This window comes from Euphorbia lathyris, chromosome 4 (genome assembly GCF_963576675.1).
Source record: "Euphorbia lathyris chromosome 4, ddEupLath1.1, whole genome shotgun sequence".
NCBI classification, from domain to species: Eukaryota; Viridiplantae; Streptophyta; class Magnoliopsida; order Malpighiales; family Euphorbiaceae; genus Euphorbia; species Euphorbia lathyris.
Window position 1 is genome coordinate 14,386,775 of NC_088913.1, and position 22,024 is coordinate 14,408,798.

Genomic DNA, 22,024 nt, shown 5'->3' on the forward strand with positions numbered 1-22,024 from the left:
CCTATTGTTCTCCCCTTCCTCTTTCTCTCTTTGCGCCTAATTTTAGCAGCTATCCTCCTTTCCCTGTTTAAGTCGAAAATTGATTCTACTCTTAAGCAGCCGTCGACTCTAACAATTTGTTTAGGAGTTTAGAGGTTAATGGAGGTGAGAGTTAAAAGAGGTAATGGAAAGGGAAGGGAAGTGATGAAATGGAAAGTTAAAAGTTAACCTTGTTTGGGAGCTTATAGAATGTAAATGAGGTTAAATGTTTAACCTTGTTTGGGAGTTTAAATATGGAGAGGAATGCAGATTAAATTTACACTGCAGAGACAAGAAATTTTAAAAAAGTTTATGTTACTCCCATTAACCCCCAATTTGGAGGTTGGAGTTTGGAGGTTAGAGGAAGTAAAGATTTAACCCCATTAACCTCCATTTATTTACTCTCAAAAAATAACTCCCAAACAAGATTAACTTAATATTTAGCCTTCCATTACTCCCATTTACTCCCATTAACCTCCTCCCAAACAAGGGCTAAAGATTCAAATATCAACTATAACCTATTGTTCTCCCCCTTTCTATTTCTCTCTTTGCGCAACCCATTAACAGCTCTTCTCCTTTTTCTCCTTTGCGTCGAAATTTGAGTTTCATAAGCAGCAGCTCGTTTGAAGTTTCAGGCGTTGACTGGGTTTTGTTGTTTTCGATTTGGCAGCAGCAGCTCGTTTGAAGTTTCAGGCGTTGACTGGGTTTTGTTGTTTTCGATTTGGCAGAAGCAACGGAAAAGAGGTACGTCAATGAGTTTGATTTGTTATTCTTCCAAAACTTGAAGAACTGTTAGGAAATATTTATTCAAATCAGAATCTTTGAGCTTCATTGTTATATCCTGTTCTATCTTGTGAATTTTGTTACGATTTCGTTTTTTGTTTCTTTCTTATGGGCTTCGTTTATTGTATGGTGTTCGTGTTCCCTCTGGTTTCGCCCCTGTTCCGTATTCATTCTTATTGTCATATGGTGTTCTATCTTCTAGTTTCGTCCTGTTCGTATTCATTCTTCTGGTTTTGTCCCTGTTCGTATTCATTCCTCTGGTTTCCGGTGAATGGCCTATTGAGTAATTTCGAAAGATTGGGACCGTACTCGAGCTTCAGATCAATGTCCCCAGAAGAAACTATATGGGCAAAATTGAAACTTAGGACATCGACCTTCACCTAGACTAACAACATCATCCCTTTATTGTTCACAATAATACTCAACACTAGAAGAACACACACAAAAGGAGGGGGGAGGGGATGGAGCTGATATCATTACTTCACATAACACTATAGAAGACTTTTAGAACAATTGAGATTTAATTAGTTAAAATCTTTAATAGTTGTGTTTGATGAGAAACGGTTTGAGAAAGCGGATTGTGCTCAAACAGCTAATTTAAAAAAAAACTGGTGAAAGGAGGTTTTACAAATAGATGGTTGAAACATTTATATTAAAAGACTATTTTATCTTTAATAATACTCAGCTATTAGCAATCATCCAAGTTTTACACAAACGCTAAAACAAAAGCTGAGTTTTACACAAAAGCTAAAACAAAAGGATAATCATCTAACAGTTAATGTAATAAGCTAAATTCTGAACTCTGTTTGCAAATGACTATAGCAGAAAGTTTAGAAATTAACTATACCTATAAGACAAAAGTTGTATAATCTAAAGACAGACAAATAAGGTAAAATAATCTATCAATTTAGGATAGAGGGAGTAAAACATCAAATAATCCCAACTCAACGACACACATTGTTAAGAATTGTAAACAAAGTAGCAGTAAATGAACTTTTTAAAAGGCTTGTTTTTCATTCCTGCCCTTAAATTTACTTGACATAAAAAGTAGATAGAAAGATTGGATAGCACTCCATGGATAAAAAACAACAACAATAACAACAATAATAAATCTGAAATTTGATACTTGATCCTCACAAAATAAGTAGGCAACGCTGGGATATGACAAAAGCAGACTCGTTTCGAGATTGTGAAAATCAGCATACAGCATACCAACAGACATACTCAAAACAATCTAAGCTAATGTTACAAAGGGCCTGTTTTAAAACTTAGAATGAGCTCAAAACCACTAGACTGCTGCCTAACCTACATCATGTCACGGGCAATCTTGAGGTTAAATAAGATATACATATTTCTTAGTTAAAGTTGAAACTCAGATTTAGGGATCTTCTGTTACATAATATATACAAAGTTGTGAACAAAATAGGCACTTATGATAGAACAAACATGACATTCACGCACTGTGAGTTTCTACTCATGTCCTATCTCAAAGATTGGCCACAAAATAGTGAATTATGCACTAATTCCTCATGAATAAAGGAGCTGTCTAAGTGTTGATAAAACCTGACTTTTGATTAGCACTAGAAAAACCAAACGCCTTGTTGACAAGAGGAAACACAATGTAATGAATCTTAATTAAATAGTATCAATTGTAAGTCCCAATTATCAGCAAAAGAAATCGAAATTTAGTAAAAATATAGCAAATATTAGTTGATTTAAATTGGGATAAGGTACTAAAATAGGCCTAAGGTTTTTGGGGAAGTACCGATTTAGGCTCAACGTTCAAAATAGCACCAATTTAGGCTTAACGTTTACAACATAATATCAATTTAGGCTTAACGTTTATAAAGTTAATAGGGAAAGAATAATATGGCTAAATGAATTGTGATGTTTAGCTTAAATTGTATATATTTTGTAAACGTTAAGCTTAAATTCGTATTATTTTGTAAACGTTAAGTCTATATTGGTGCTATTTTGTATGTGAGGCCTAAATTGATACTATATTGTAAACGTTAAGCCTAAATTGATATTATATTGTAAACGTTAAGCCTAAATTGGTGCTATTTTGAACGTTGAACCTAAATCGTACTTTCCCAACAACCTTAAACCTATTTTGATACCTTATCCCATTTAAATTTGCTGAAGAATACCTCTGTATCTGTTTTCAAATATATTGAATAAAACATCAGACATCCCAACCAAAAAGAATTAGAGGCTCAACTCAAACTTAACCTCCCATAACCAAATTCACTGCACTATGTGCAAACCTAACTAAACTTTCTATTTTTGTCAATGGAATTTGAAAAAGAAAAAAGAAAAAAAGATATATATCTGCACTGAATAGTGAATACAGAGACACCTTGCTTTATATGTGTGGTCAACCCCTAAAACCACTCTTCTAATGTTATTGTTCAGCTCCCTAATCAATCCCACATTTCGAGTCAAGTTATCAGGAATCTTTGATTCATGGTTTTGGTTTATTTCACTGATTAGCAATCTGTTTTGATCTAGAATGTCCTGAACTTCCATAAAACTCTTCTGAACTGTTTGTAAAGCCTTGTTATCTATTTGGGTTCCATTGCCTATTCCAGAAAATAAATTGTCTTCCATCTCAGCTTTGGATTGGCTTCACTCAATCAAACCCTTCTCCTGCATAAAAAATTATTAAATGAGAGAAAGGAATCAGCTTTACTAAAGTTGAATTATATCTCTTGTGTTTTTCCTTCATTTTCTTAGGAAACAAATAGAGAACACTTTATTACATTACACAAAAATCATATCCCTTTTCACATAGAGAAAGGAACTTTTTTAGATAAAAAGAAAAAGAAAAGAAGCAATCTCGAGTTAAGAACACAAATTTTAAAAAGGAAAAGAAAATGAATCACCACAACATATGAGAAAAGTCTATTTAGGATAATTAGCTGCAGATTAAGATCCATATTTATTTGGTAAAAAAAGTGAGATAGAAATTGTTCAAAATCTCTTTAGAATATACTCAGGATGTCAGATATTTGAACATTGTACAAACTGAAGTGGTGTAGTGATTTTAATATACACGGAAATGTGTAATATTCTGAAATTTGGCCCTATAGAACAGCTTAAAAGACATATTCATGGTCACATGCAAAGTAAGATGAAAACTTATCCAACTTAATATTCAGTTTTTTAGGAGAAAAAACAATTAGTCCTCATATTACCTCATTCAAAAGAGAGTTTGAATCACAATGGCTGATGGAGCATATTTGGTTTGTTTGTTGTGATTCCAAGCTGTGAAAGCAATCATCTAAGATCATACAGAACTATCAAATGGAAGAAAAAAAACCAAAAAATTCACAATTATGAAATACAACTCCTAAAACAATAAAAAAGGCATAAGATAATTTATAGTAGAAACAACATTAACCAACAATGATAATTTTTCTTGCACTAACGATCAAGCTCTTTACTAACTATTTTCCCCTTTTTGAATGACTGTGAAAACAAAGCTTAATATGATATCTCCCATATATATCTATTAGTTGATGTTGTCATGTTAAGCTTATATAGTAAGAAATGAAAGCATATAACATGCAAGAAAACATGGCGTTTTAGCATTACATTGTCAAGTAATATATATACGCTACCTCTGCTCTTCACCAATATCCCTACCATTGCTTCCAGTAAATTTATTGTTGGGTAGTGGAGCTTGGCCAGATTCTATGTACATGAGATCTTCCACAAGACGGTCATAGTGCCTCTTTACTTCGTCAGGTGTTTTTCCACCCAGAGCCTTAGCCACATTTTGCCACCAGTCTGGGGTCTTCTTGTCATATATAACTAGTGCCTGCTCAAATAGCTTATTTTGCTTGGGTGTCTAGGATGAGCTAGAACCATGAGAATAAGATGAGCAGAAGTAACTAGATGCCACATGTGGATTAAGTAACTTTTGGATTAAATCCACAGCTTTGCTCATTTAGACACATGTATACCTCCTTTTATGCAAAAATCAACTCTTCAGAGCTATGTAGTTTGCTGATTGATGGGTTTGCTTATTAATTTTCTTATTAATTTCTGTATTGCTTTATGTTGTCATTCCCTATTAAATAATAGCTATTACAATATTAACATAACTCTGTTAGCGATGTTTATTTTTTAAACCCCTAAACCCTAAACTCCATCAATCCCTAGACCATATAAACCCTATAAACCTTTAAGCCCCTAAACCTAAACTTTATAAACCCTAAACCCTACGAATTACTGATATTTCAATTTTGGTTGCAGTGAGCTTTCTTTCTGATCTTGGAGGGCTGGGCGTTTGACAATATTTGTGATTCCATATTTGCTTCGCTTTGATCACTCTTAAAGGTAATTTTTTTATCTTATCCATCACAATACTGATTTATTTTAGTATGGAATATATAATAGCATATATGTGTAAGTAATGTATGATGATGCACTTAAGTCAATAGAAATAATATATGCATGGTTGGCCTAGATACCCGTTGAGGCTTATTCATTAGGAGTAAGTCTCGAATAGTCCTCGATTTGGGACTGTTCTTAAATTTTTCAATCTCAATTAGGACATGAATACATATATTGATTTTGGTTCTAATGAATGTCACGCCTCGCCACACGAATGCTCTCTGAGTACATATGTAGATACATGATACATTGTCTACTTCGTGTACTTGGAGAACTGTAGGGAGGTGCTGCCGAAGTTTCATTAGAATGTAAAAGCTCTACATGCATTTACAAGTCAGATTGGAAATTTAAGAATGGGTTAGGTTGGAGTGATAAGGAGTACCATACATTTAATATGGAGGTGGGAACTATGGTTTTAACCAACTGATATCCATCATTTGATTCTGTTATTCATTGGCCAATTTTGAGCTGCAACCTTTAATATTCATTCCTATTTTTGACATGCATTTAAATTGGGCCAATAATTGTAGTAGGTGATGGATATAAGAAAATTTTCTTATATTCAAGTGGGTATTTGCATGTTTTGTTACTGCATACCAAATAAGCATATAGTGGATATTCTAATCCAGGAATGTAGGCTATACATATCTTCTGCATTTATTATATCATGGAACTTGAAAACAACTATTATCCCAACTATTCCACAGCATATGTATCACTTTCTGCACTTGGTGTGATGATGGTACTGCTTTGTATACCATCATTGCTGCATCCATTTCATTTCAATTGTTACACTCATTTCAACCTAAACTATAACATCATACGTGTGTACCTTCAATAAGAAAGATGAATCCGCAGAACATCATGAATGGATGAACATGTAGAACACTTGCATCAACATTACATTTAATATTATATATGCATGATACTGATACAGTTATGAAAATTGTCTTGTCATGAATTTCCTCTTTCTACATTTTCTTATTTTCATAGAAATTCAGAGCAGAAAACTTTTAGTTCTGAGGTACAATAAAGTGTTCAATGATTTTGCTATTTATGTTGGATACTAATTAAAGCTTGATTCATGGACAGGAAAATACTGCTGAGATAGGGAAATGTATACGGCAAGTAAAGAATCTAATCTGCCCTTATGTTTTCAACTTTAACATTTCTGGTTAAATTTTTTTTAGCCTTATCATGATGCTATTTGTTTCTCTAAAACTGTAGACAAAATAAGCCTGCGATTGATATATAGAATGACATCTCTTGGGCAGAACAAATCAGCATCTGTTATTCGAGCAGAGGAGGTCTAGTCATATCTTGAATCAGCATTCCCTAGCTTCGTGAAATGTTTGGTCAGATCACACATTGGTTGTTCTTTTTGGATGGTAAGCTTAAAGAAGTTATATGAAGCTGAGTTAATTAGATTGGTGACTTATCAAAAGAAACAAAGAAGTATAGCCATTTTGACATTAGCATGTTGTAGAGAGTAGTATGATAGAGTAGTAATGAGTATATATCAATTTTTTTTTTTGTGTTTGCAGTAATATACTTGAAAATACTGTGAATATTGATACGAATATATAGCAGATTAATTAATTACCCTATTTTTGTGTACTTTTTTTTTTATTGATTTTGCATTTAATTTCAGTAATACATCAGGATCAATTTCGATTACGGTAAATAGTTGAGGATAAAAAATCTTGTTTACAGTTAATTACAGTAATACAAAAAAATAGAGCAGGTTTAATTTGAACCTGCTGATGTAAAATTGTTAAAAACAATAACATTAGGGTCAGTTGTTTGTAGCAACCGACTCTAATATAATTAACATTAGCCACGGTTGCAAAACAACCGACTCCAATGATAAGAGCATTAAAGTCGGTTGTTATAACAACCGACTCCAATGCTGTTATCATTAGCCACAGTTCTTCTACAACCGACTCTAATGATCAGAGAATTAAAGTCGATTGTTACGAAATACCGTGGCTAAAAACTCATTTTAGCCACGGTTTTTCGTAACAAGCGTGGCCAAAACATAAGGTATTAGAGTCAGTTATACGTAAAAACCGACTCTAATGTCCTTTTGGCCACGGTCGATAAACAGTGGCTAAAGACGAGAAGCATTTGCCACGCTCCCCTTTGGCCACGGTCGACAAACCATGGCTAATGACAAAAATTGACCGTGACCATAGGCCATTTCTGTACTAGTGTCAACTATACAACTTGACTTCTTTAATATTAGAACCGTATACCCCGATTTTGGTCATTTTACTATTTTTAAGACTCGTGCAATATATTTTCCATATTTAACTTATTATTTTGCAACCGAGTGATCAATTGATTACATTTTGCGTAAATTCAATTGGCTAACTGAATATTTTATACAAGTTGAGAGAACTATCGAGAGCTTTTGAAAGTTCGGAGAGCTAGTGAAGCTTTTTGGATAAATTTCGAGGCTAAAAATGTACTGAACCTTTTGTTTTTTTAATCAAATTACAGTAATCAGAATTGCAATCAAATTAGACTCATAAAAGACCTCAATTGAACCTCAATTGTGAGGAGCTGACCTACAAAACATACTCAAAATAAAAAATATAAAAAAATTAAAATTAAAATAAATATCTTAGAAAAATTTAAATATTTTACTTACAGTATGTTAAAAGTAAATTTATAACATTTCATATATTAGAATCAAATCAGAACTTCTTTTAAAAAACATATTAAGATTAAATTTAACACTTATTCTAATAGCATGAAATGAGATTAAAGGGAAAAAAAAAACTCATACTCCCTTTATTCCTTTATATAGGTCAGTAATTGTTTTTTTAAAATATAAGTCATTTTAGTTTTCTAAGAAGTTTTAGTTTATTTTTTTATCCAAATATTAATTTTTTTATTTTAGTTCATGTGTTAACATTTCAATGCTTATTTCCCAACTATGAAATGAGAGAGAATTTTTTTTATCTGACCAATGTAAATTCATTAATTTAACTCTATATTAATTGTATTTTTTAATTTGTGTGAAATACCAAGAAATGAATGGAGTAATAAAGAATTACATGTTACCTCATTTGTTAAAGAAGACGGATCGACAATTTTGTGTGCAGAAGCTTCAAATGAGCTAACTATAGGTGTGTGATAGGTTTTTAAAACCAACTATAGATATGTAATCAGTTAGTTTAAAAGTTCAGGGTTCTAATAAGCAAAACATACCAAATTTAATGGTGTAAATATGCATTAAGCCAAAAAAGAGAGTAAGAAAACATGTTACATGGTCTTTCTTTGCATCGTCCTTTTGTCTTCTCCTTTCTGTCGTCTTCTTTGTACTTCGATTGGTTTCTTTCCTTGATCTCTTCCTCACTTTTCATTTGTTTTCTTTTAAAATATAAGGAGTTGGATTTTGGGGCAATTTAAAAAAAAAATTAGAAGAAAATTCATCATCTTCTTTTTCATTGGCCAACATAATCCGACAAAGTCTGTCCAACAATCCCCCATAGGGGTTTCTAAGAGGGCTGGAGAGTTGGCCGACCCTCCATGACCCTCCCTGACAACCATTTTGCATTATCTTCTTACATGAGAAAGCCTAGAAATATTTAAATTACTAGCAAGAAGATGACATGTACTAATAATTGCTCCAAACTCAGAATCATCAGTCTACTTACTCTGAAAAGCCATCAACAACACTCTTAGCATTTGTTTCCATCCAAACTTCACTTCCCCTCAGTTTATGAGGCTCTATTACCATAAATCATTGATGCACAAACTGTTATCGAGGCATGAACCAAGCTATACAAGACGTCTTCTTTGATATCGCGGTCTCACATTTGTAACCTTCGTGGTCAATTACAACGGTTAACTTGAGGCAATGATAACCTTCATTAAAAGCATTTCTATAATTTTTCCGTAGTTTTAGACTAAATTCATCAAAAATTTATTTATATTTTATTTAATTTATCAAAAAATATGTGTTGAAATCGAAAAACCTAACCGAAAACTGAATTAATTGATTCTTCATTGTTATTCGATTAGGTTCGGTTATCTCCAATTTTGAAAAGGAACCTCTTGATTAGGATGGGCTAGCTCGTGCTATTTTTATAAATCTCAAATCCATGATTACGGATACATTTAGGAATAAATTAGGAAAAATTAGAAATTTGGTGCTAGTAAAAAAAAAGATGATTAAAAAGAATTTCTAATCCAATTAAGAAATTTGGTGCTAGCAACACATCTATGGCAGCATTCTTCGTTGTTGATTCAACAGCAAGCTATCAAATCTTGCTAGGGAGAGACTGGATTCATGCCAATTGGTGTGTACCGTCCTCACTCCATCAATTCTTGCTTTTTTGGAAAGGAAATGAAGTAGAAGTTGTCTGGGCAGATGGGAAACCATTTACAACTCAAGCTGATTCCGTGGAGGCGAGGTACTATGATGGAGCTGTGGGTCCAATAGAGTTCAGAGGTGAAAGCAAGAGAGGGGGACCCAAAAGTATCACCTGGAAGAAGCAATGTCAGAACAAAGGGAAAGCTATCCTCCAACCATCAGCCATCGTTCCAGCCAAAGCTTGGGGAGCGTTGGGAGAACCGATCATCGAAGAAATCGATGATTAGTAAGCATAATGAGAAAGAAATGGCAGTAGCTGCCGCTGCCATAGAAAAAGCCCAAGTGCAGCAGGTGTTGGATGAATTGCAGAAGGAAGAAGGTCTGGAGGCTCTAGGTGCTGAAGTAATATATGAAGAAGAGCCTCTGGAAGAAGAAAGTGAAAACGTCATCCAGATAGATGAATTGAAACCAGCTCCTTCACCACTAGAGGATGACAGATCATTGGCTAGAGATCCATTGGAGGAAGTGAACTTGGGAACTTTTGAGAACCCAAGATGTACATACATCAGTAGTCTTTTGGATCCACACATCAAAGAGAGACTCATTGCATTGTTGCAAGAGTACATGGATTGTTTTGCATGGGAGTATCATGAGATGCCTGGACTCAGTAGAAAGTTGGTTGAGCATCGTATGCCAATGAAGCCAGAATTCAAACCTTATAAACAACCTCCCAGAAGAATGTCCAAAGAGGTAGAATTGAAGGTGAAGGAAGAAATTGAAAAGTTGCTAAAAGCTGGATTCATAAGACCCATCAGGTATGCTCAATGGTTATCTAATGTTGTACCGGTGGTAAAGAAGAATGTCAAGCTACGAGTTTGTGTGGACTTCAGAGACCTTAATACAGCAACTCCGAAGGATGTGTATGTGATGCCCATGGCAGACATGTTGGTGGATGCAGTAGCTAACAATGAGCTTTTATCTTTTTTAGATTGTGTGGCAGGATATAATCAAATTGTCATTGCTGAAGAAGATACTTCAAAGACCGCCTTTCGATGTCCAGGTGCTATTGGGACATTTGAGTGGCTGGTCATGCCTTTTGGCTTGAAGAATGCAGGTGCTACCTACCAAAGAGCCATGAATGCCATTTTCCATGATATGATTGGAAAAAATCTTGAGGTTTACATTGATGACATCGTCATAAAGTCCAAAAAAGAAATGGAGCACATAGATCACTTGAGATGTGGTTTTCAAAGGATGAGGGAGCATCAACTAAAACTCAATCCCCTCAAGTGTGCTTTTGGGGTGAAAGCTGGAAACTTCTTTGGGTTCCTGGTGCACCAAAGAGGCGTAGAGATAGATCAGAACAAAGCCAAGGCGATCATGGAGTCCAAATCCCCTCAAACAAAAAAGGAGCTTCAGCGGTTCTTGGGGCAAGTGAATTATCTCAGGAGGTTCATCTCCAACTTGGCTGGAAAATCTAAGACATTTTCTGATTTGCTGCGGTTAAAGAAGGAAGATGAATTCAAATGGGAGGAACACCATCAGCAAGCCTTCCAGAGTATCAAAGAGTATCTATGCAAACCTCCTGTACTTATGTCGCCAAGGCCATCATTATATGATTGGGGCAAGGGTGTTGATGATATCTCAGACTGACTTGATCAAGTACATGTTGAATAAGCCGCTCATAACTGGGAGGATTGGAAAGTGGTCGATGGCTTTGGCAGAGTTTACTCTGGTGTACTATCCTCAAAAATCTGTAAAGGGCTAAGCACTTGCAGATTTCCTTGCAGATCACTCATGTCTTGATGTGAAGGATGAAATAGATCAAGATCTACCAATCTTCAGTGTTGAAAAATCCTGCTGGATTTTGAAATTTGATGGATCTAGCACCGAGACATCTGCAGGAGCAGGAATAGTCATTATATCCCCCGTGGGAACCAAAACAACAATGTCTTTCAACCTGGATTTCAAATGTACGAACAATCAGGCTGAATATGAAGCTGCAGTCATTGGCCTAGAGATCTTGAGGGAGTTAGGAGCAGATGAAGTCTTGATCCAAGGGGATTCCCAACTCGTGCTGAGGCAACTATCAGGAGAATACAAATGCACTAGTCTTAGCTTGGCTCCATATTATACAGCCGCTGTTCAACTACTACAGGAATTCAATGATTTCTCCTTTCTTCATGTTCCAAGAGAGATGAACTGGGAGGCTAAAGAGCTAGCTCAAATAGCCTCTGGTTTAAAAATGTCAGAAGAACTCACCCATAAGTTGATAATGATCAAGAAGCTCAGACATCCTTCCATCATGGAGAGGGGAATTCAAGTGGAGACATTCAATACAGATGTCAATCTAGCTAGTGACTAGAGGAGTCCCATCAAGGAGTATTTGTCGAACCCAGGAAGATGAGTACCTTATTCCCTCAAGATTAGAGCATTGAACTTCTTATTGATGGAAGGTGACTTGTACCGCAAAAATGTAGATGAACTTTACTGAAATGCTTAGGATTTCCAGACCCCATGGAAGTTATGAAACAAGTCCACGAAGGAGTATGTGGAGCTCATCAGGCAGGCATCAAGATGAAGTGGCTCATCAGGAGACATGGGTACTTTCTGGCCATCTATGCTGAAGGATTGTATGTCCTATGCAAAAGGATGCCGCCAATGCCAAAGATATGGGCAGATTCAAAGAATTCCTGCAGATGAGATGCACGCAGTCGTCAAGCCATGGCCCTTCAGAGGATGGGCAATTGATTTGATAGGGAAAATTTATCCTGCATCATCAAAAGGGTACAACTTCATGATCGTGGCAACAGACTACTTCACAAAATGGGTGGAAGCCTTACCAATGAAGAAAGTGGACCAAATAGATGTTGTGAAGTTCATCAAGGAGAACATCATTCATAGGTATTGGATCCCTCAGTCAATTACCACAGACCAAGGAACCATGTTCACTGGAGAAGAGATGAAGGACTTCATGGAAGATTATGGAATCAAGTTGTTGCACTTTACTCCTCATTATCCACAAGCTAATGGTCAAGCGGAGGCCTCCAACAAAGTTCTCATCAACATCCTTGAAAAGATGATCGAAGATAACCCTAGGGAATGGCACGTCTTACTTTCAGAAACTTTATGGGCATACAAAACATCAAAAAGGAGTGCTACCGGCGTCATTCCTTTCTCATTAACATATGGACATGATGTCGTGCTTCCTATGGAGGTAGTAGTGCCATCCCTCAGAGTAGCCAGACAAAATGAACTCACTCCAACAGAATACACAGAAGCTATGATGATGGAACTTGAAGAATTTGATGAAGCTAGAATGCAAGCACTTGATCGAATGATCGTCCAGAAAAAGAAAGTAACCAAAGCATACAATAAAAGAGTGAAGAAAAAGACCTTTGAAGAAGGAGACATGGTTTGGAAACTCATCTTACCAGTTGGGAGTAAAGATATAGCATATGGAAAATGGTCTCCAAATTGGGAAGGACCATTCAAAGTCTTCCAAGTTCTAAAAGGAAACTCTTATTGGTTAGCCAGCTTGCAAGGGGAGCCACATAAGAGGTTCATCAATGGAAAGTACCTCAAGAAATTCTATCCCACCCTTTGGGAACTGAGGGAGCATTAGCCATAGGAGATAGGTAATATGTAGTTGATGTAATGCAAAGCAATTTTAATTTGAAAATTGTAAAGATGGCTTATAGCCGCTATTCTGTTTGCAATAAAATAATAGCAGGCCTCAAGGCCGCCATTTATTCATCAAGCAATGTCTATCAAGTCTATCTAACAAAGAAATCTCTCTGAGGAGAATTTACCTTTCCCTTGATGGAATCATGTTGATTTTCTCCATTGAGTTGATTGATTCAGCCTCTACTCCTTGGCACCGGCAAGCCCATCGTCAGCATAGGGATTGGTAGTGCACTGATCTCTACAACAGCTTCATTGACAAGTTCTATTTCTCCATTGAATTGATTGATTCAGCCTCTACTCCTTCGCACCGGCAAGCCCATCGTCAGCACAAGGATTGGAAACTTTTCGTCAGAATAGGTACTGGTTGTGCACTTGTGTTCAGAGTTCTCTACTTCATGGCACCGACAAACCCTTTGTGAGAACAAGGACTGGTTATGGACTTATATTCAAGAGCTTTAATCCAATGTGCAAGCAGGCCTGGTTATGGACTTATGTTCAAGAGCTTTAATCCAATGTGCAAGTAGGCTGAATGATGGAATCTTCATCAACAATACTTGGTAGTGCAACATGGACAACTTGATAGCACTATGATTAAAGGAAACCGATCAGTTGACTGATCCGGCCTCTAATCCTTAGCATCTACAAATCTTTCGTCAGAATAAGGATAGGTAGTGCACTGGTATCCACAATAGCTTCATTGACAACTTGAGTTGGTGATGTAATCACGAGTATGGGTAAGTTGATTGATTCGGCCTCTAATCCTTGGCATCAGCAAATCTTTCATCAGAATAGGGATTGGTAATGCACCGATGTCCACAACAGCTTCATTGACAACTTGAGTCGGTGATGCAATCACAAGCAACTTGTTGGCACCTTGATTAAAGGAAACCGATCAATGATTGATCCGGCCTCTAATCCTTCTCACCGGGAAACTTTTTGTCATAATAGGTACTGGTTGTGCACTTATGTTCAGAGGCCTCTACTTCTTGACACCGACAAACCCTTCGTGAGAACAGGGACTAGTTATGGACTTCAAGAGCTCTAATCCAACGTACAAGCAAGCCCAATGATGGAAACTTGGTCAACAAGAGTTGGTGATGCACGTACATCTTGGTAGCACCGTGATTAAAGGAACCCGATCAATGATTGATCCGTCCTCTAATCTTGGATAATAGCAAGCTTTCCCGTCACAATAGGGACTGTACATGTAATAATATATACACATCAGCCCCAGGGACGACTTTGTCACGATCACGATTCAAGAAGATGCAACAGATACGGTCATTGTTCAACCTGCAATTTAAAAAAAAAAAAACAAACAAACAAACAATGAGGTTGTAAATTGAAATTATCAACTAGTTGATGAAGTTTGAGGGAGATCAGTAGAATTGACGGAATGTTCAAACGGCAAGCCAAACTGAGATCAATCGGTTGTTTGAGTTTAATCACCAAAACCTTCTACAACAACAAGAGAGATTTTTCTCGAAGAAAAAACAATCTCTCTGATGTGTTGGGCAAAATCAGATTTGAGTCTTTGCAGAAAAGAGCAGATTATATGTTCAACCTGTGCGTTGCGTCCACATCATTCCTGATCCTCCATAAACATAAAGAACAAATTCATCTTGAGGGCCTTGTCAATTGTCGATCGGTATAGAAAAGAAGATTACAGAGCAGACATGAAGACGATAGAAAGACCGGCTACTGCAAACCAAAAATAAGAGCCGCCAAAGACATACAATGAAAGAGTAAGTTTTATATTCTTCTGACTTTTCGAATAAAACCCTTATGTTTTAGGTTCTATTTCTTTTCAATTCTTTTTCAATTATAACTCTTTGTTGAAGTTTTTCACTGTACTTCAATTTGTTATTTATTAATACTTTTTAGGTGTCCTAGTTTGGTTTTTAATCAATCATTTTTTTTCTTTTTTTTTATTTGCTGGATTTAAGTCTATTTTTCTTTTGATTTTTCTTTTGCTTTCCGATTGCATAAGTTTTTATTATCATTATTTTTGTTTTTACTTAGATTAGGATTAGCTTTATTAGCAAAGATTCAATCAAATTGGAAGACTTAATTTATACTCTTCTACTTTAATTAAATTCTATAGTTTTTTCTTAATTATATTTTCTTTATATTTTTCAAATTCTTCTGAAGTCTAAACGATTGTTGTAGGAGAAAACGAGCACAAATTTTACCTTTCAAGTTCATGTTTGTGGGGGGCAATTGTTTGCACCATAATTAAATTTTTGGCTTTTAATTATTTTTAAATATATTAATTGGTCTAACCTACATTTAAATAGATTTTCCAATAGTGAATACTGGGTGAAAACTATTTTCTAGGATGAACCTCAAGGAGAACCTAAGGTAAATCAAAGGGACATCAGAAGGCTAGTTAATATTTTAACGTGTATTTTTGTGAGCCAATTAGAATGCAGGAAAGTTAGAAAGCGTCATAATCAATGTTATCGTGGAAGTCAAAGTGGAGCGGTTACTCAATGTGGTGGAGAACGTGGATTAGTGGAAAGAAGCAGGAAGTTACCTCCAACATCTATAAAAGGAATGAATCACGATGAACAATGCCCAATCAACCAACTCAACAACAACTACCCAAAACTCTAGCAAATTATCTCTAGACTTCAGCATTTTTACAATTCTCCATTGTTTCCTTAGATTTAATTTTCAAGTGCAAAGTTCATTCAAGCTTCCAGTACATTTTTATTTTATTTGTTGTTCAACCATTTTCTGTAAGGTCGGTATCGTTTTGATAATCGAATCTTAGGAATTTTACGGTCTCTTTATTCCTTAAAATCGTTTTGATAATTAGAAGTTAGCAAGCGCACTCAATTTCACTCTATAGTTTGATAATACTATAATTATCTGGCACGCCCGCAATTTCCCACGAAAGAGCCAAACAAAACATAATGATAACATTGAGATATTATCCCGAGGACTTAGGGGGATATTCACCTAAGTAAACGCCGCGTATTGACAAGATCCGCCTGGCGGATCACCGGATCTCCAAGGGCCCATTAAAAGAGACCCGCCGGCGAACCTATGAGGCGAATCTCCTTGGACACTCATTCGCCATTATAACGGCTGAGCCGACCTGGCCATAAAGACCATTAATGAGCTATCAATTAGCTAACCGCCAGCTTAAGGATAACTTGTAACCGCCATTAATGGAGCATTAATGGAGACTTTCTAGTTACTGAAGGTTACAACTTTCTAGCTATATATAGCCTACGTCTCAGGCTATCCAGGTACACACACATTCCCTTACCCTTTGTCACTTCAGTTTGCCCTTCTGTTCATCCTTACTGACTTTGGCATCGGAGCTTCCCCCCGTCGAACCCAACGACGCCCCCACAGGGATGGAAGTTGATCGGAATTTCTCTACTTGTCATCAATTGGTGCGGTGAAAATATTAGATGATATAATTGTAATAAAAATATTATTTGATACTCCCTCCATTCTCAAATAAGTGTCATTTTAGAATTTTCTCACAAATTAAGAAACACAATTAATATGCACTTAAATTAATAAATTTACATGGATTAACTAAATAAAAATTCTCTCTCCTATAATGATTGGAGAAGAAACTTTAAAAGCTTCAAAAACACATAAATCAAGACAAAATTTAAATGTTTAGACCAAAAAACTATAATAAATTTTATTGAAAAACGAAAATGACACTTAAAAAAGAACAAAAATAATTATCTAAAACTACACTTATTTGAGAATGGAGGGAGTAATGTTTAACTTAAAATCTTAAGTTAAATATTTTGACTTATCAAATTAAGTGATTTTTTAACTTAATTTGCTAATTTAAGCGGTGGAGAAATAATTATTATCAAACGTACTTAAATTAAAAAAAAATGCTTAATATTTTAATTTAAGTGATTAATGGCTTATCAAAGTACTTGAGATTAAACTAGTTAAAATCAAAAGTTTCAAATAGCTACCTATAATATATTAACTTGTTATTTTAGGCTAGTCTAGATATAAAGTTGAAGGGCTAAATTGATTTCTAAATAGAATTTTGGATTAAATTTATTCTACTTGTTAAATTTAGGGACACGATTGTCCCTTAATACTTTCTCTCTTTGTTATAGAAATTCATCTTGACACAAATCAATAGTGATCGAGAAAAAGAAGTATGAAAGTCAAAGTTTTGACCTAAACTTTCTCAAACTTAATTTGAAGGAATTTATTCTTCTAACAATGTCTGAATCTTTAAGCGATAATACTTTAATGGCTAATAAGATTGATGATAATGATCCCTTTACAATCTAATAGCTATGTGTATAAACTAAAATGCCCTAAAATTTGATTTCCGGATAGGTATAAGGTAAAATTAATCTTACTTGGAAATGTTAGGGGTAAATTTGTATAATTTCACACGTTAATGGTAAATTTGTACAATTTCACACGTTAATGGTAAATTTGTCCTTTCCAAAGAACGATAGGGGTAAATTTGAAAATTATCCTTTTTATTTTTTTATGGATTTTAATGTTAAAATAAAGTAAAACTCAGGGATTTTTATGTAGTAAAATGAAATTCAATGGCTATAATATTAATAATACTGTGGTTTAGGGACCATTGATACCCTATATGTTTTATATTTTTTTTATCAGGATATATGTTTTATACTTGTACATATAAAAATTTAATTAAGATAAAGTGGTATATAATTACACCTCGCACCTACGAGTGAGCTTATGTATCGCTCCATATACAGGGACTCCACCAACAGTAGCAGAATTCCAATTTAAGTGAGGGTGCCACAAGAATGCTTTCTTACCGTTAAGTCCACTTTCATAGTAAATATGTTGATTGGTCGGGTTGGGTTGGACTCGGCCTAATAGGCTTTTTTTTCTAAAAATGCTTAGCCCAACCTCAACACAACATGATGTTATTTTAGGTGGATTGGGGTTTAAACATTATATATATATATATATATATATATATATATATATATATATATATATTTGTGTGTGTTTAATAGTAAAAATTAAAATTACATAAAGCCCATTTGGACCCCTAAACTATAGGGCCAAAATCAATTAGTCGTCATTCTATATAAATCAGTAATAAGATCCTTAACTTTTGCAAAAACCAATCAAGCACAAATTAATAGCATCTCCAATAGAGTATAATGGGCCACTTATTATACTCATTCATTAAACTCTCTCCCATTAGATTGAGTTTAATTTATTGGACACTTATCAACTGCTCAATAGATATTGAGTAGTTTATTAAGCTTTTGACTATTTTTATAATATATTTTTAACTTTTAAAATGATATGATAGAGTTTAATTAATCGGTGGATCTCTTGTGATTGGTTGGATCCCTTATTATTGAGTTGTTGTAGAGTTTAACTATTAGAGTTACTCCTTCAGTTCCATAATAGATGTCTTTCTAGAGAATTTTTTTTCATAATACATAACATTTTGATTCAAGCCATGCACATTAATTAACTTTTACCTAATATACTCATGTTTAAGTTGCCTTTTTACTTTGAAAATAGATAAAAAAAATTAATTAGTGGATGCAACTAATACAAGAGTAACAAAGTTTTTAGTTAAAATTAATTGCATTTCTCAATTTTTGTGTTTTAATCTTAAAAGACATCTATTGTGGAACAAATGGAGTAATAGTTTAATAAAATGAAGTTTATTAAAAAAGTTCTTACAATAATGAAGTGTCGTTTGTATTAAATGGTTGTGGATATCAACCATTGGAGATGCTCTAACATATTATAAGCAAGTAGGAAACTAAAACTATAATTAAATAGGGTTTACATATTGATTTATGAATACTTGGTATTGAGTGATTCTCATCTTCAAGGAACGAAGACGACGATATGCAACACTAATTTGAATTCCTCTACGATTTGAATTCAATTGCTAATTTTCGAAGTTGATTGAACTAAAGATTAGATTCTTAGGTTTTACATACTCCATAAATGGGCAGAAGAAGATAGAGAATCTGAAGCTTATAATTGTTTGCAAAATACAGAAGAAACAAATGGAAAAAGATAATTGTTTGCAGCTAACTATGGAGGAATGGGCAAGAGAAATTGAATCTGATAATTCATTCATATTTGTTTCCGAATGGGAGGAAGAAGAAAGCGAAGCTTATAACCTCTTGCAACTTTCTTCCCAATGGAAATATGAGAATGCACAACAGAGATTCCTAAATTATAGGAGTCACTTAATTGATTACTATGCACAATTTCCATCTGGTTCTTCTCTAGGAAAATTGGATCGCGTGGATGACAAGCAAAGTGCAAACCTTGATGATCTATTAATGAACAACTACGAATGTCTGAAAGTTTGGATTAAGAATTTTTAGAGAGCAATTATAATAATTCATATACACCATGTTATTCCTTATCGCTTGATCAAACTAGCATCGATTCAATTATTTCGTAGGATAAATACTATTCAGTACAATTACAACCATTAACCATAGAAAATATTGAGGCTGAAGAATAAGGAGAAGGAGAGAACATCGTATTCCTAGAGGATTTTTTGTTCGGTTATGAAGAAGAACATATTGCAGATGACTTGTTCGAAGAGTATAAGAAAACGAATGATTAGCAAATCAAGAAAGAATCAAACTTCAGATGCTTCCTTACTATTGAGCCAACCCTCAAAGTAGATATGTTGATGAGTCGGGCTAGGCTTAAGAGGCTTTTCGGAGACCTAGTCTGTTGTTATTTTAGCCGAGCTTTGGCTTAAAAATGAAACCCCAAGCCCTCATTAAATAATCCCATCTAAAAATATATATAGTTTTTAATAATAAAAATTAAAATTATAATAAGAGTAGATTGGTTGAATGGTTCTCACCTCATGAAGTAAATATTATTTCTAACATGGTGGGGTCTGCATCAACTAGAGATAGCTCATTTGGTATTTTTCCATAGATAATTTGTATCTGTCTAAATCCACTTATCGTTTGCTTGAAGACACACATGAGGAACTTGACTAGTGCGGACTCGAGTTGATTATGGAGCCTTCATATTCTAGGTAAAATCAAATTGTTTATCTAGAAATCATATGCTAAACTATTTCCTCTAAGACCAAGAATGATACACTGACATCTTATTTCGAGTAATTGCTTATTATGTTCATCAGATATTGAACATGGTTGACATATATTCTCGGATTGTGATTATGCCAAGGCGTGTTGGGAAGTGGCTGGTTTGCAAAGCTCTTGTACCCAAATGGATTGGGTGGAGGACTATCATATGCTATCAACAATGGGTAGAGAGGAAACGAGAAGGTCTACTGTTATTACGGAGTTCGGGGTTATTATAGAAGAAATTTGAGATTTGTTACTTATCCGTCCAGATTATTTTGTGGCTTTTGTCCCTAGATTAGCGAACGGTGTAGCCTGTTCAATGGCTCATCATTCCCGTTCCAATGCTAACTTCTTTAGTGGCATTTTTACTCCTAGTTATTTAGATGATGCTCTTTGTATTCACTGTGTTTCCATTTCTTAATAATAGTCGGGGTTTTCTATAAAGTAAAAAATAATATTTAGTATATAAATATATAATTTTAATAATTAATAGGATGAGTTCGACTAGGGGTGTTCAAAAAAATAAACCCGGCCAAAATCACGAACTGACAGTTCATTTTTTTCTATTGGATTCCATTTGGATTATTGTTTTCATAATACTTCAATCGAAACAGTTTTGTGATAAAATAACTGAATTAACAGAAACAACTGAAATAAAATTAATTTAAATTTATAACAGATTGATTAATAATCTTTTAAGTTTACGTTTTCTAATTAATTAATACTTTTATTTGTAAATCATTCGTTATTTATAAACTTTTATAAGTCAAAACTGTAGTAAATTTGTAATTGATCTTTTTCTCTATATCAATTGCAAATCAATGAATTTAAAATTCTGAAATATAATTCACACCTAAGAGGAAACAATTTATTTTAATAAAACTTTATGTTACATCACTACAATAATTATAATTAATATAATTTATGGCTGTTTTTTAAAATATGGAGAACATGTGGTTTTAAGGAAAAAAAAGTCAATATGCGTAATACACATTGAATTAAATAGTATATAAGGAATGATTTCCCAGATTGGATAGAAACCTCAGAGTAGGGGTGCTTGTTGGCTTGTCAATGATGCGAGTGTTAGAGGTGGTGGTGGTAGTTCTACAATCATGGTGGAGGGATCTGGTCCGACCGAGACAATCAAGGTAAATGATAATTATCTTGGCGGTAAATGCTTAATTAAAAGCATTACTGAAAATTATGACAGCAGTAATTGCTCATTAAAACTGTAACTGATAATTGTGCTGATAGTAACTCCTCCGTTAAAAGGGTAACTGATAATTAATGATGGCAATAACCGCTCAATTAAAAGCGTAAAGAGGAGTAGTAAAAATGAAAGTTACTATAAAGAATGAATTCAATAGGCAGTTTTGCAAATGTAATTGAGTAGTTATCTCTACTATAAAATAATGAAGGATAGAGGCCTATGAGGATTGCAATAACATTTTGGCTCTTCATCTATCTGCCAATGAAGAGACCGATCTTGGTTCTGGGCTCTGAAGCATAATGTCGGAGAGGCAATAGCGATTCGGGAAGCACTATTGTGGATTAAATTGTTAGGTATAAGTAATGATAGTTCAATTAGATTGTCTTTCGGTTGTTCAAGTCATTAATAAATCATCCAATTCTTTATCATATTTACTGATGTAGTTCAGGAGTGTGTCGATTGCATTAAACAGTTAGATAATATGTCAATCTCTTATATCAAGCGTTCATCATATTC

General features: G+C 34.5%; 1 protein-coding gene and 1 long non-coding RNA gene across 3 annotated transcripts; one reads left to right on the forward strand and one right to left on the reverse strand.

Moving 5' to 3' along the window:
* The first annotated feature begins 532 nt into the window (after nucleotides 1–532).
* Nucleotides 533–6,804, forward strand: LOC136226526 (uncharacterized). 2 transcript variants are annotated; one of them, XR_010687758.1, is made up of 4 exons: nucleotides 533–762; nucleotides 5,062–5,145; nucleotides 6,295–6,326; nucleotides 6,430–6,804. It is a non-coding gene; the product is annotated as an uncharacterized lncRNA (long non-coding RNA). The 2 variants fall into 2 exon arrangements; XR_010687757.1 differs by having other exon boundaries at nucleotides 535–762; nucleotides 6,295–6,330.
* Nucleotides 2,954–3,511, reverse strand: LOC136227734 (protein ELF4-LIKE 4-like). The gene has a single exon (XM_066016475.1). The coding sequence runs from the start codon at nucleotides 3,409–3,411 to the stop codon at nucleotides 3,091–3,093; it is 321 nt and encodes a 106-aa protein (XP_065872547.1). The 5' UTR covers nucleotides 3,412–3,511; the 3' UTR covers nucleotides 2,954–3,090.
* Nucleotides 6,805–22,024: the final 15,220 nt, after the last annotated feature.

What these genes read in the sequence shown, in the direction of transcription:
- LOC136227734 (XM_066016475.1), bottom strand. Translation starts at nt 3,411, where the DNA reads ATGGAAGACAATTTATTTTCTGGAATAGGCAATGGAACCCAAATAGAT.